The sequence below is a fragment of the Oncorhynchus keta genome, chromosome 28 (genome assembly GCF_023373465.1).
Source record: "Oncorhynchus keta strain PuntledgeMale-10-30-2019 chromosome 28, Oket_V2, whole genome shotgun sequence".
Classification (NCBI taxonomy): domain Eukaryota; kingdom Metazoa; phylum Chordata; class Actinopteri; order Salmoniformes; family Salmonidae; genus Oncorhynchus; species Oncorhynchus keta.
In genome coordinates, this window is record NC_068448.1 from 26,565,737 (window position 1) to 26,580,620 (window position 14,884).

Consider the following 14,884-nt stretch of genomic DNA (forward strand, 5'->3'; position numbering starts at 1 on the left):
CATAAATTAGGGCATAATGAATTTCAATTGACTGATTTCCATATATGAACTATAACTATAATGCTTGACATTGTTGCATGTTGCATTTATATTTTTGTTCAGTATAAATGACAGTGAAAAAGAAAATCTCACCTAGTTGCTCGACCTCATCAAATGAGCTTTTATTACTCTCCCTCGTAGATTATTTTTATGGTGGAAATATCTTGCTCCTCAACAGAATTTACACTATGCATTTCATCATCTAATGAGGAAAATAGGGTGGAGTTGACTTTCAAGACCCATTCTGCAATTCTCTGATCCGTATAATATTCTGCATCATTGGGACAAAGACAGTCTATGCCAGTCTTGATGGTATCTTTGTCTTCAGAGTACCGGGATTCTGTTTTAATAGCCAAGTCATCAGAGGAGAAATCTCTCTGCTGTTTTGTTTCACATAGACTGGCATCGTGTTTAAGCCTCTCCGTCATCACCCCGCTGTAGTTGGCACTAGGGTTACTCACATCATTTCTCCGTTGCCTTACTAACGGGTCTGTTGGTGAGAAACTTGATGCCACAGCTGGCTGGGCCCCAAAGGTCCCCTTGGTGCAATCTAGTCTGGAGCGAGTGTCTGGGTTCTGGATGGAATCTTTTGTAGACCTAGTCAACATGGTTAGACTACTACTAACTAACCCAGCTTTGTTAGACATTTGACAATTCTGCGCATGTTGAGCAACCAGTACCTGAAACACTGTATTTACACTCCTTACACCAGACGTTGACAAGTGTGTGTCTCCGTTGTCTTGTAGTGACACGGCTGGTCTTGCAGAAAGAAACGGCACATTTGAGCCCTCCGCTTTACCAGCAATGATTCTTGATCCAGTGATGGGGGGCAGAAGGATACCCTGGGTGATAGCGGATGTGCTTGCATGGCCTAGTTTATTTTGAATCATTAAATGCCTAGGACAAGTAAGATATTCAATTGGGTTTGTTATCTTTGGAGCTGGTCTCAGGTTAGCATTCGCTTGAGCAGGGTCTCCTCGTGGAGCATTCGGCCTGTCAATCCGTTGCACATTAAGCTCCAAGTACCGCATGTCCTTTTCACTAATGCTTCTCCACCGTGACTTTTTCTCCCTGTTTGTATCGGACCAGGCTTGCTTCTTCTGTACTCTGTAAGTACTTTTCATAGTTCCAATGAATGGGTTGCCTTAAGTGGGAGCTTGCATCTTGTGTCGAGAAGTCCAACCCGGTCCTTAACGTATAGGACACCTAACTGCAACTCTCTGGCTATTCTTTTATACTGTGTGTGTGTGTCTGAGACATCCCCCTACACACTCCCACCAGCCGTTAATAGACACTTGATATGTAACAGTACCCCGCACTTTTTAGTTAACCTGTTAATACCCAAGCAGTTTTACAATTCAGTCAAAGGGCCGTTCACCATGCATACACATTAATTGACCAATCTCTTTGGGGTTTCCTGTGTCATTGAGGCCAAGCATTCCTGAAATTATCAAGAAAATAGGAGAAATGTTTCTAGCCAGAACAAAGCATTGGCTTTCAACATGTGCAATAAAGAAATGCATAACCACTGCTGCTGTCAAGGTTACATTTATTTCAGAGATCTTTTAAAATATTACACATTATACACATTCCCTGCTCTTAATTGGGTAATGGAAAAAGGTTTTATACTTGTTTCAGTTCACAATTGCTAAAATGTTGTCATTAACTATGTCTACACTCTACAGAGCACACAGGCTTGCTACAGACTTTACAGTTATTGTGAGTTGCCTTTAGTGTGTAGCAATATAAAAAATAAGTATACAAAAACGGCAATATTTTAGGTTGGGTGGGTAGGTAGGTAGGTAGGTAGGTAGGTAGGTGAATTATTCTATACCTTAATACAGCAGAAGCTGTTTGTACGTGCCAAAGAGTAATCAAGAACTTTAAGCAAGGGCATAATTACACTATTTCCATGTTTGAGAAATTAGTGGATGTAAATCGGCAAACCAAATACATTGAACAGTGGCAACTCATATACAGTATTGTGATTAACTGTGTGAGACCGTAAGTGTATAAATCAAAAGGCTGGTTGTTGCGCAACTACCAAACGACGTTCAGGTCGCCGACGTCGGTGCAGAGGTCCGTTTTGGACGGGTAGACGACCTTGAGGTTCCCGTCGGGGTCCACGGTGCGAACCTGCTGGATGACCAGCTCTCCTGAGGTGATATCATCCGAGGCAGGGACTGGGGGTGAATCAGACTCTCCCTCTGACCCAGCCTCCTCTCTATGCTCAAACGTGAACTTGTTCAGCTCCGCCATTTTCTGAGAAGGAAACAGAGAGATGTGTTAATTGCTGACCATTGGGACCATATGGATGAAGTCTATTTGAGAAAGTAAACGAGAGCAGGGGTCACCGCAAATGAGTCATTTTTTAAATGTTTTTTGGGAGGGATTTTAGTGTTTGGTCAATAAAAAGAGACTAAAATCACCAGGAATTCTGCAAAAATAAAATCTAAATAGGAAATCTGTTCAAGTATCCCCCCACAAAAAAATATTGTCTCAATGTAATCAAGGTATGAAATTGTTATTATAGCCTCAGTCTTTACATTCTCCTCATTTTATTTCTTAAGCAATGGCGGCAAATTTTGTTGAAGGTATTGTAAACTTTCACCAACTTGCCCCACGTTTGTTGACGCAGTAAAATATTTTTTTTATTTTTTTTATTTCACCTTTATTTAACCAGGTAGGCTAGTTGAGAACAAGTTCTCATTTGCAACTGCGACCTGGCCAAGATAAAGCATAGCAGTGTGAACAGACAACACAGAGTTACACATGGAGTAAACAATTAGCAAGTCAATAACACAGTAGAAAAAAAATGGGCAGTCTATATACAATGTGTGCAAAAGGCATGAGGAGGTAGGCGAATAATACAATTTTGCAGATTAACACTGGAGTGATAAATGATCAGATGGGCATGTACAGGTAGAGATATTGGTGTGCAAAAGAGCAGAAAAGTAAATAAATAAAAACAGTATAAAAACAGTATGGGAATGAGGTAGGTGAAAAGGGTGAGCTATTTACCAATAGACTATGTACAGCTGCAGCGATCGGTTAGCTGCTCGGATAGCTGATGTTTGAAGTTGGTGAGGGAGATAAAAGTCTCCAACTTCAGCGATTTTGCAATTGTTCCAGTCACAGGCAGCAGAGTACTGGAACGAAAGGCGGCCAAATGAGGTGTTGGCTTTAGGGATGATCAGTGAGATACACCTGCTGGAGCGCGTGCTACGGATGGGTGTTGCCATCGTGACCAGTGAACTGAGATAAGGCGGAGCTTTACCTAGCATGGACTTGTAGATGACCTGGAGCCAGTGGGTCTGGCGACGAATATGTAGTGAGGGCCAGCCGACTAGAGCATACAAGTCGCAGTGGTGGGTGGTATAAGGTGCTTTAGTGACAAAACGGATGGCACTGTGATAGACTGCATCCAGTTTGCTGAGTAGAGTGTTGGAAGCCATTTTGTAGATGACATCGCCGAAGTCGAGGATCGGTAGGATAGTCAGTTTTACTAGGGTAAGCTTGGCAGCGTGGGTGAAGGAGGCTTTGTTGCGGAATAGAAAGCCGACTCTGGATTTGATTTTTGATTGGAGATGTTTGATGTGAGTCTGGAAGGAGAGTTTGCAGTCTAGCCAGACACCTAGGTACTTATAGATGTCCACATATTCAAGGTTGGAACCATCCAGGGTGGTGATGCTAGTCGGGCATGCGGGTGCAGGCAGCGATCGGTTGAAAAGCATGCATTTGGTTTTACTCGCGTTTAAGAGCAGTTGGAGGCCACGGAAGGAGTGCTGTATGGCATTGAAGCTCGTTTGGAGGTTGGATAGCACAGTGTCCAATGACGGGCCGAAAGTATATAGAATGGTGTCGTCTGCGTAGAGGTGGATCAGGGAATCGCCCGCAGCAAGAGCAACATCATTGATATATACAGAGAAAAGAGTCGGCCCGAGAATTGAACCCTGTGGCACCCCCATAGAGACTGCCAGAGGACCGGACAGCATGCCCTCCGATTTGACACACTGAACTCTGTCTGCAAAGTAATTGGTGAACCAGGCAAGGCAGTCATCCGAAAAACCGAGGCTGTTGAGTCTGCCGATAAGAATTTGGTGATTGACAGAGTCGAAAGCCTTGGCGAGGTCGATGAAGACGGCTGCACAGTACTGTCTTTTATCGATGGCGGTTATGATATCATTTAGTACCTTGAGTGTGGCTGAGGTGCACCGTGACCGGCTCGAAACCAGATTGCACAGCGGAGAAGGTACGGTGGGATTCGAGATGGTCAGTGACCTGTTTGTTGACTTGGCTTTCAAGACCTTAGATAGGCAGGGCAGGATGGATATAGGTCTATAGCAGTTTGGGTCCAGGGTGTCTCCCCTTTGAAGAGGGGGATGACTGCGGCAGCTTTCCAATCCTTGGGGATCTCAGACGATATGAAAGAGAGGTTGAACAGGCTGGTAATAGGGGTTGCGACAATGGCGGCAGATAGTTTCAGAAATAGCGGGTCCAGATTATCAAGCCCAGCTGATTTGTACATAGGGGGACGTATACAATCTGTCAGTGAGATTGTGGAAATATAGGACAAGCACTTCCAGAACAGGAAGTCTCATCAACAGTGCAACCTATACTGTGTACAAAACATTAGGAGTGCTATTTCCATGACATAGACTGACCAGGTGAAATATATGATCCCTTATTGATATCACCTGTTAAATCCATTTCAAATCAGTGTAAGTGAAGGGGAGACAGGTTAAAGAAGGATTTTTATGCCTTGAGACAATTGAGACATAGATTGTTGAGGTGTGGCAAATCGAGCAGGAATGAAATCAACCCCAAACTCTCATGACCTGACCTCAAATCCCTCCTTCAATCACCACACCCAATCAAAACCGTACCCTCTCTCAATAATGTCTATTTTGGGGCAGGAATCAGAGTGTGGATTAAACCCTTATCGGCTGCTATGTTTCGACAAGGCTGTTATTGAAACGTGTCTGCTGCTGTGTGTATGCAGCTCTAGGGTTGCAGTCGTATTGTGAGCTGTATGTTTAGGCGGTGACACCGTACACCGCCAGGCCACTCACCCCGGGCAGATGAGCTCACTTATTCCACTGAGGGCCAGGATCCAGACATCAAACCAGCACAACACCCTGAGACTGAGCATGACACCCGGTGTCATGACACTTTTCTGCTCTCGCCAGCCACCGTGTGTGTCTGACTGATGCATGCATGTGTAAATGTTTAATTCATGCAATCAACGGCTGTATGTGTTATGCATGTGCATTGAAATGTAGGATTCAGTCCTACTGCATGTCTCTTTGTATACAGGGAGAGAGCTGAGCTTACCACTATGAGAGCATCCATCACATCTTTACAGATCTGCAGGCTGGTAGAACTGGTCACTTCTAAGAAAAGCTCCTTAGTCGTCTTCCTGATCTATAATATGGGACAAAGACACAGTACATCACTTGTATGTAATATTGTCCCCAGCTAAAGCAGACTACTATTTTTTATTATCAAATTAAATCAATCTGTAAAGAGGGATGACAGGATAGAGTTGACAGAACGATATCATATCCATCCGGCATTAGAAAACAAATACATTGAATGCAGTGCATTGCCTGTAAGCCTATTCCACGTCATATTCCCTTGAATTTATAAGCTACTATCTCAAAATTCAGAATAAGGGATCAGAACTACATTTTAGAATCAGGAAATGTCAGGTAAGACAACACCTGGTTGCGTCATCAACTAATAGTCTTAAAAAGTCAGCTTTTGATTTCAAGGCTAAGTACTATACTCAAGATGAATTTATTGCAACCCGGGTACAAGCATGTCCGCAATTAAGCAAGCAATAAAGATACACATTTGTTTCTTTATCTGGTGTGGCTGCAATTTAAAGCTTCCAAAGTCAAAGTGCTGGAGATGTGCAAAGTCTAAGGGAAAGTACAACTCAGCAAGGTTTTAGACTGCATTCTACACTGCTGGGCATTCTATAGGTTGGCTACATGTAGATACTGAGAATAAATATTTATTATAAATCTTAACATTTCTGTTGGTAGCTGTATTGTGAATTCACTGCTGGATCAGCAAGTGATAAGCGGATGAGTGTGACCTGTAAGAAAGGCACCTGTCTTTGGTCTGATAAAGATCACACACACACACCTTGGTTTTCTCGCTGTTGGTGATTGGTGGAAATGAGATCACATGATCCTCTGCATCCACCAGACATGGGTAGAGTTCTTTTCCATCAAGAAGCTGCAGGTATCTGAGTCAAATAAAAAAGTCAAATAACTTTAGCTGAGAAACAATGGCTAGTGTAATATGTGTAATATTGCCCTCATGCCAACGATGGCTACAATAGCCAACAGAACCCTTTCATAAGAGCCCATTGAAAGGTCTACACCCATACTCATGGTGCATATTGAAGTGGCATTTGAGCTCTTTGAAAACTCCCCAAAATACTGTGTCATGGTATTTAGGTCAACCTTAAAGTAAATTAAAATTTGGTAAGTTATCTAACCTAATCTTGTAAATAACAATGTAATCTTTATCACTTGCCTATATCTTTACAGACAGGTCCTAAAAACAACAGTCCACATATTCTCATAGACATAAATAAAGGAGTACGTCTATTTACTTCAACATGGTTTCTGTATCAAACAGCCTTATGGCGCCCTCATGTGTTGAATGAGCAATCTAATCATTTTGCCTTTGTTTTGAGCTCCTGAAACTACTGAAGTGCTCAATAAAAACAATGCATTTGGACACCACACCAACATACTGTAAATGGAAAATGAAATAGGAATTAATTTATTACTACACCATAACATTTATAGGGGCAATCAGCAGTTGGAGACATTTTTGACCGATATGTACCCATTGATAGATAAAGAATATAACTTATAAATGCCTCATTTTATTTCACCTTTATTTAACCAGGTAGGCCAGTTGAGAACAAGTTCTCATTTACAACTGTGACCTGACCAAGATAAAGCAAAGCAGTACGACAAACACAGAGTTACACATGGAATAAACAAATGTACAGCCAATAACACAATAAAAACATATATATACAGTGTGTGCAAATGTAGTAAGATTAGGGAGGTAAGGCAATAAATAGGCCATAGTGGAAAAATAATTATAGTTTAGCATTAACACTGGAGTGATAGATGTGCAGAAGATGATGTGCAAGTAGAGATACTGGGGTGCAAAGGAGCAAAAAAAATGAATAATATGGGGATGAGATAGTTGGGTGGGCTATTTACAGATGGGCTGTGTACAGGTGCAATGATCAGTAAGCTGCTCTGACAGCTGATGCTTGAAAGATATAAGTCTCCAACTTCAGTGATTTTTGCAATTCATTCCAGTCATTGGCAGCAAAGAACTGGAAGGAAAGGCGGCCAAAGTAGTAGTTGGCTTTGGGGATGACCAGTGAAATATACCTGCTGGAGTGTGTACTACGGGTGGGTTTTGCTATGGTGACCAGTGAGCTAAGAGAAGGCCCTTAGTTTGCTTGTCGTACCCCATTAGAACCCAAAATATAAACTTGTTTTAGTCCAATGTTCGTAAACAAACACTGTATAGCATCAAAACATGGTTAACTACACTGAACAAAAATATAAATGCAACAATTTCAAAGATTTTACTGAGTTACAGTTCATAACAAAATCAGTCAATTTAAATAAATTCTTTAGGGTCTAATCTACAGATTTCACATGAGAATACAGATATGCATCTGTTGCTCACAGATACCTTAAAAAAAAGGAAGGGACGTGGATCAGAAAACCAGTTAGTATCTGGTGTGACCACCATTTGCCTCATGCAGCGCAACACATTTCCTTTGCATAGAGTTGATTGTGGCATGTGGAATGTTGCCCCACTCTTGAATTGCTGTGCAAAGTTGCAGGATGTTGCCAGGAATGTGCTGATGTACACATCGATCCAGAGCATCCCACACATGCTCAACGGGTGACGTTTCTGCTGCGTATGCAGGCCATGGAAGAACTGGGACATTTTCAGCTTCCAGGAATTGTACACAGATCCTTGCGACATGGGGCCATCTATTAAAGTGCTGAAACATGAGGTTATAGCAGTGGATTTATGGCAGAACAATGGGCTTCAAGATCTCTTCACGGTATCGGTGCATTCAAACTGACATCAATAAAATGCTATTGTGTTCGTTGTCCGTAGCTTATACCTGCCCATACCATAACCCCACCGTTCACAATGTTGACACCATACACGCTGTCTGCCTTCTGCCCGGTACAGTTAAAAACCGGGACTTATCCATGCCAGTGGCCGTCGAAGGTGAGCATTTGCCCACTGAAGTCAGATTGCAGTCAGGTCAAGACCCTGGTGAGGATGACGAGCAGGCAGCTTCCCTGAGACGGTTTATGCTAGTTTGTGCAGAAATCTCTGGTTGTGCAAACCCAAGGTTTCACCAGCTGTCCAGGTGGCTGGTCTCAGACGATTCCGCAGGTGAAGAAGCCAGATGTGGAGGTCCTGTGCTGGCGTGGTTACAGGTGATCTGTGGTTGAGGCCAGTTGGACGTACTGCCAAATTCTCTAAAATGACCTTGGAGGCAGCTTATGGTAGAGAAATTAACATAAAATTCCCTGGCAACAGCTCTGGTGGACATTCCTGCAGTCAGCATGCCAATTGCACGCTCCCTCAAAACTTGAGACATCCATGGCATTGTGTTGTGTGACAAGACTGCACATTTTAGAGTGGCCTTTTATTGTCCCCAGCACAAGGTGTGCGTTTATTTTTCTTCTAGATAGCATGTGTGTAATGATCATGCTGTTTAATCAGCTTCTTGATATGCCACACCTGATGGATTAACATTATGAGAGAAATAAGCTTTTTGTGCATATAGACAATATAATGGATCTTTTAATTTCAGCTCATGAAACCAACACGTTACATTTATATTTTTGTTCAGTATATGATTTTGATATCATGGATAGTCAGTCCTTGCATCCATAGCTCTGTCTATGAACTGAGAGGGATTACATTTTACAATTGCCATCCCTTAGTTTTTTACGCAAAAATCACTTTGTTATTGTTTCAACTGCTGATTGGCCCTTTAAAAATGACATTTCACGAGCATCCCCGCATATATTGCGATGAACATGATGCAAGACTTCGCTCTCACACAGTCATACAACGTGGCAGCCACTTGGGGTGTAACGGTTTGACAAACCCACGGTTCAGTAGTATTGCGGTTTGGGGTCACCGTTCGGGAAAATTAAATGCCATTCACAATGTTCCTAGAATTGTCTGTTGTGACCGGATTGTTATGTTGGGCCTCAAGGTGGGAATTTACCAGCTATGAAGTCATAAATACCAGTTGGATACATTCATGTGATTTGAGCTGGTTGATTAACACAGATTGGCTAATGGCCAACAAGATGCATCCACCATAAACTAAAAGTACATCTATCATGCTTGTAAACAAATGACAGTTCAGAAACCACATTAATGGACCGCTTTTTATAAATAATGTGTTGCTGCATTCAATTGCCGAAAGTGCTGTTATAGAGGACATTTCCTTAGTAGGTGATGTCAGATGTCACCATGTGGGAGAGGTGGGTGCTCTCGATGATAGACGACTTTCCCACTAGTAATTACCAGTTGGATGGCCATTCAAGTGGATTTTTCATAGTCGTATGTGATAAATTCCCACTTCCATCTTGGTTAAAAACACATGACACTGTTTCCTTCAGTGCCATATGAGTACTTGTGACTCTCATAAAGGGGGCGTGTCTGCAGCACGATACCCCCCGGGGAAATGTGATGGGCTGTCACTGTTAAGTAAGCACTTATTAATTGAAAACGTTGGCTTGGCTTATTTAGAGCGGGTATCGCTATGCTGAAATGGGTGCAAGAGGGAAGTTCGTAATGTGGTTTGAGCAGTTTCACGAGGTGCTCCCTGAAACCCCACCCATTTTTAACCACAGAATGGGCACATATCTACAGCTATAAACCAAAAACTGTAAGAGCCTACTTATCGCTCTTGTAATTTATTTGGTCCAGTCAGAATCAGCTGCCAAGGGCCACTTGAATGCAGAGGGGAGACGTGTTGTGTTGTTTCTTTGCGTTTCCGTCTTGCTCCGGTATACTGGGGTGATGTCGGCTTAAATGTGTCAACATATTTGAGGTGTTGGCAGCTGCATAGGTTATTCTCGTTTAGTGTGGAGACATACTGTCAACGTTTTATCCACAACTCTCTGTCCGTCGCCATTGTCATCTACTGGGAAGCCAAAATGTTCCCAAATTGGAAATTTAAACGATGATGGAGGATCCTTCAATTCTGGTTTATTGACCCCACCACTCACCATCGTACAGAACTAGTTCCTGGCTGCGTCTCATAAAGGACCGTTTGAAATGAGCCAAATAAGATTATAATTTTATTACAATGTGAGCATAGGCTCTAGTTGTCTTAACGCAATAGCCTGAAATGATTTTTTTGTTGCTCAGATTTACTCAAGAGGCATAGGTCTACAAAGCAGCGTAGGCTTAGCCTATAGGCCTTGCTTTAATTGTGTTTTTTGTTTTATTTTCATTCGGATTCACAGTGTGGACCGAACCGAGAACCCGTACAAAACGGTTTGGTCCGAATACGTGTACCGTTACACTCCTAGTAACCACGTGACCAAAACAGGGGAGAAGGTTAGCCTCGCGCTCTTAGTTGTTGCGGAAATTGACTCACTATGCTGTTTATTTGTGCATCTACATATCGCTGACTCTACCTTTAAGAATGCTGGCGTAAACCCAGAGGCCACTTTGTGATTTATTTTTTTGCCCCCTCCTTCTAATAACAAAACAAAAAAGAATGGGCATCAAGCCGACTGCAGCTTTGGGCTGCGTTTCCGATTCTACATCCTCCAGAAGTGTGCACTTTTATACTTCCTGTCATGGATTTATTGAATTGGTGTAATCATTTGCTGTATAGTTTCCATCATTGTTAAATCCATGAAGGGAAGTTTGCAAATATACTTTGGAAGAAGAGTGCAGAATCTGGACTCACCTATACTTTCAACTCTGCCTTAAAGACAGGTGTTTATACTCACTTGTGGAGGCCAGACACATTCTGCCGCTTCCTCTGTTTCCTCTGGTCCTCTGCCTCTAGCTGCAGCTGCCTCATCAGCTCCACCGCAGTCATCTCCTTACGGCCCAGAGGGACTATCTAATAAACAACATTTTATGAGAGGGAGTTTATGAGAAATGTATGCTCCTTTCAAAAGACCATTTGCTTGTTTAAATAACCGTGAATGGGACCGAAATGCATTGACACAAACCTGAATGCAATTTATGAATATACTGATTTGTTCATATGCCAAGAGCGACAGGCAACAACCAGCAACAATTATTTTGTGTTCAAACTGTTGAGGTGAAGCCGCATGAAGGTCTTTCAATAACAGACTGATGTCACTATAACAGGCTTGTTGCCTGGCGTTGGCGTAAAATATGTTTAAAAGGATCATGAATTATTAAGAACAGAATAATGTTATGGCTCATAACTACTGATTAAAACTGTCCTTCAAAATAATGGATTCTACTCAAGAAAACAGAGGTATTATGTTCAATAGAAAGAGAGCCTTGTTATGTTCTCCAGAAACATTTGAGACTGCCTGTATAAACTACTTGAACAAGGTCCTGATAAATGTCATCATAAACCAATCAAATGAGAAGAGTTTAAAATACCTTGGAAAACACATAGAAGCTAGGAAGGGGGGCGGGGGTAGCTGGGTAGTTAACGTTAACTAGCGCTAGAGTAGGCTGTACCTGCGGCAAAACTCAGGCATTTCTCATCCTATTGTTTGTTCTCCATCTTCTTTTTAAAATGGTGAGCCAACATGTTTTGGGGCACTTTTATCTCAAAATTATCATGGCTCTCTTCAGCAGACATACTGTAGTGTGCAATACATTTGAAATATATATCGAATCGCAATACATATTGTCAGCACCTAAGTATCGTGAGGTCCCTGACAATTCCCAGCCCTAGTATAAGAAGTTAGTCATAGTAAATGTGTCAGATGTAAAAGTGTTTTTTAATTCCATCTCAGAGAGACTTACATTTGAGAATTTGTGGCCGGCTAACATTGTATGAGCAAAATGTCATGCAATGTGTCATACCTTTAACATAGGAGGTGTTCTGGCATCATACATGAGAGGTCCCTTGAGTAGCTGCATGTCGTGTGTTGCGATGGTCGCAGTTGTCCTTTTACCACATAGGTCATCGTGAAGTTTGGTCTAAAATACAATAGGTAAGAGAAAGAGTGGTGAAAACGGAATAATGCAAAAGAGACTTGACAATCATATATTATGTTACATAGCCTATCGAGGATGGTGTCAATTTATGAGCTTGCACAGTGGTGTAAAGTACTTAAGTAAAAATACTTTAAAGTACTAATTAAGTAGTTTTGGGGTGCATCTGTACTTCACTTTTGCCAACTTTTACTTCACTACATTCCTAAAGAAAATGTAGTTTTTACTCCATACATTTTCCTTGACACCGAAAAGTAGGACCAATTCATGCACTTATCAAGAGAACATCCCTGGTCATCCCTACTGCCTCTGATCTGGCAGACTCACTAAACAGAGAACATCCCTGGTCATCCCTACTGCCTCTGATCTGGCAGACTCACTAAACAGAGATCATCCCTGGTCATCCCTACTGCCTCTGATCTGGCAGACTCACTAAACACAAATGCTTAGTTTGTAAATTATGTTGGAGTGTGCCTCTGACAATATGTAAATAAAACATTTACACATTGTGCCATCTGGTTTGCTTAATATAAGGAATTTGAAATGATTTAATTTTATTTTTAATCTTGATACTTAAGTCAATTTAAAACCAAATACCCAGTAAAAGTTTAAAAGTAACTTTCACTCGAGTCATTTTCTATCAAGGCATCTTTCCTTTTACTCAATTATGACAATTGAGTACTTTTTCCACCACTGAGCTTGAGTTTATTTTGTAGCGTGTTCTTAGTCTGTTTCTGCATTCACAAACTACTAGCCTACATAGTTTCCTTGCCAAATACCGCAACATAGAAGTTGACTAACGCAGAAACAGTCTGGTACCAAGGCTAACGTGTTCTCATCTCTGAACAGCATTACCTGCGCAACCAGGAACCTCTTGAGCGCATTCCCGGACTGGAAGTTCATGCCTCTGACCACACAGCACACCAAGTACGGCCTCACGTCCTTCAGTTCATTGGCCACCTTTACAGTGAATGCCCCTGGGTTGTCAGACACATGAAGCACTTTCACCACTAGCCGGTTCATCTCATCCACCTCATCCTCCTCCTCCTCGGTCTTCTTCTTTTTCTGCTTGCGCTGCTTTTTGGTCTGGGTCTTCTCTGCGTTCCGGCCCCCGTCGGCCTTATCCCCATCGGCCTGCTTGCTGCCTTTGCCTTTCCCTCGGCCACCGGCCCGAAGGTAGTCCAGGATGGACTTGGTCTGGCAACCGTTGACCATCTTCTCCAGTCGCTTGTCTTTGAGTTTGTTTCCTTTGAAGTTGATCTCCTTCAGTTTGGAGCAGTCACTCAGCTCGTAGGGGATGTCACTGAGCTTGTTGTTGGATAGGTCCAAAACCTGAGGAAAATTGTATATTTATTACATTCAACTATGATAACAACATGAATTAAGATTAATAACCAAATGGGGTTTATCCTGGTCTCAGGTGTCTCACCATCGTTGAGGCCTTGTGCCAGGAAAATGTTAAGACAGTCTCAGGTTTAATACAATGTCGATAAGATTAACTGAGAACTACCCTGTCAATCATGACCATAATTCAGTAGGAATAGACTAGAAGTATTTATGAAGTCATGCACATTTTTGGTAGCAGTGAGATTATGGATTATTTCAAATACAAACTTTTAGAGCAGAGAGCTTGTGAACATCTCCACTCAGCTCTTCTATGGAATTCTCAGAGGCGATGACAGTGCTGAGGAGATCCAGGCGATAAAGGTCATCAGGGAACCGAGTGATGTCATTTTTGGAGATGTTGATGGTAGAGAGTTTCGTGCAACGACACAGTCCATCTGGTAGTGACTCGATGTTGTTGCAGCTCACGTTGAGTGTATTGAGATCGCTTAGCTGGGTTATCTCTTCAGGCAAATCTTTCAGGTTGTTAACTGAAATGTCGAGGACTTTCAGGGACTTCAGATTTCCAATGGTTTTTGGAATAGAGGAGAGCTTATTCCTACAAAGAATCAAGCTCGTAAGGGTGGTCAGATTTTGTATGTCTCCGTGAATCTCTGTCAAACTCGGACATTGGATGATTTCTAGGTAATTTAGGAGCTTGAGAGAATAGATTGCGGGACACAGACCTCCATTCGATGATATCTTTTCATCGATAACTGCACCTTGAAGGACCAGTTCGCGTCTTTTCTCTTTTGAGGCTTTCTCAATTTCTGGCCAACTCTCTTGACCATCCATGCTGCTACACCAGACCCGGAAAAGGAAAACTCATGCCACCCGGTAACACTTGAGCACAGACGCTTTAAGCCACCCGGTAACACTTGAGCACAAACGCTTAAACGACCCGGTAACACTTGAGCACATACACTTTAAAATGTCTATCTACCGAATGGAAGACGCAGTGAAATATGCATCGAGCAGTGGCGATGATATGCGCAGCGTACGTGCAGACTGGACGTACGTAAATTTTTTTTTTTTTTAATTGATTAAAAACTTCATGGACCACAGTCCTTCGCGGTGAGACGATGGTCCGGCACATGCGCACCTTAGCTTAGTAGTTGTTGTCAGTGGTGGTTATGGAGATGAAATGGGACTTGGGCAAGCTGTCAACATTTTTGTAATGTTCATGGTAAGATATCTTTGA

At 42.2% G+C, this 14,884-nt stretch overlaps 2 protein-coding genes across 3 annotated transcripts in view; one reads left to right on the forward strand and one right to left on the reverse strand.

The window, feature by feature from the left end:
• Window positions 1-1,571: 1,571 nt before the first annotated feature.
• Window positions 1,572-14,625, reverse strand: LOC118360927 (leucine-rich repeat-containing protein 47-like). Its single transcript, XM_035740501.2, has 7 exons — window positions 13,915-14,625; window positions 13,156-13,632; window positions 12,169-12,285; window positions 11,103-11,218; window positions 6,193-6,295; window positions 5,374-5,463; window positions 1,572-2,301 (listed from the first exon to the last, which is right to left on the reverse strand). The coding sequence occupies exons 1-7, from the start codon at window positions 14,476-14,478 to the stop codon at window positions 2,080-2,082; spliced, it is 1,689 nt and encodes a 562-aa protein (XP_035596394.1). The 5' UTR covers window positions 14,479-14,625; the 3' UTR covers window positions 1,572-2,079.
• A 91-nt stretch (window positions 14,626-14,716) lies between these two features.
• LOC118360925 (centrosomal protein of 104 kDa-like) overlaps window positions 14,717-14,884 on the forward strand; it is a 41,017-nt gene continuing 40,849 nt past the window's right edge. The window contains exon 1 of one of the 2 annotated variants that reach the window (XM_035740500.2): window positions 14,717-14,869. The gene's annotated coding sequence lies outside the window, so the exon portion shown is untranslated. The remainder of the gene's footprint in view (window positions 14,870-14,884) is intronic. The other variant, XM_035740499.2, reaches the window with a different exon arrangement.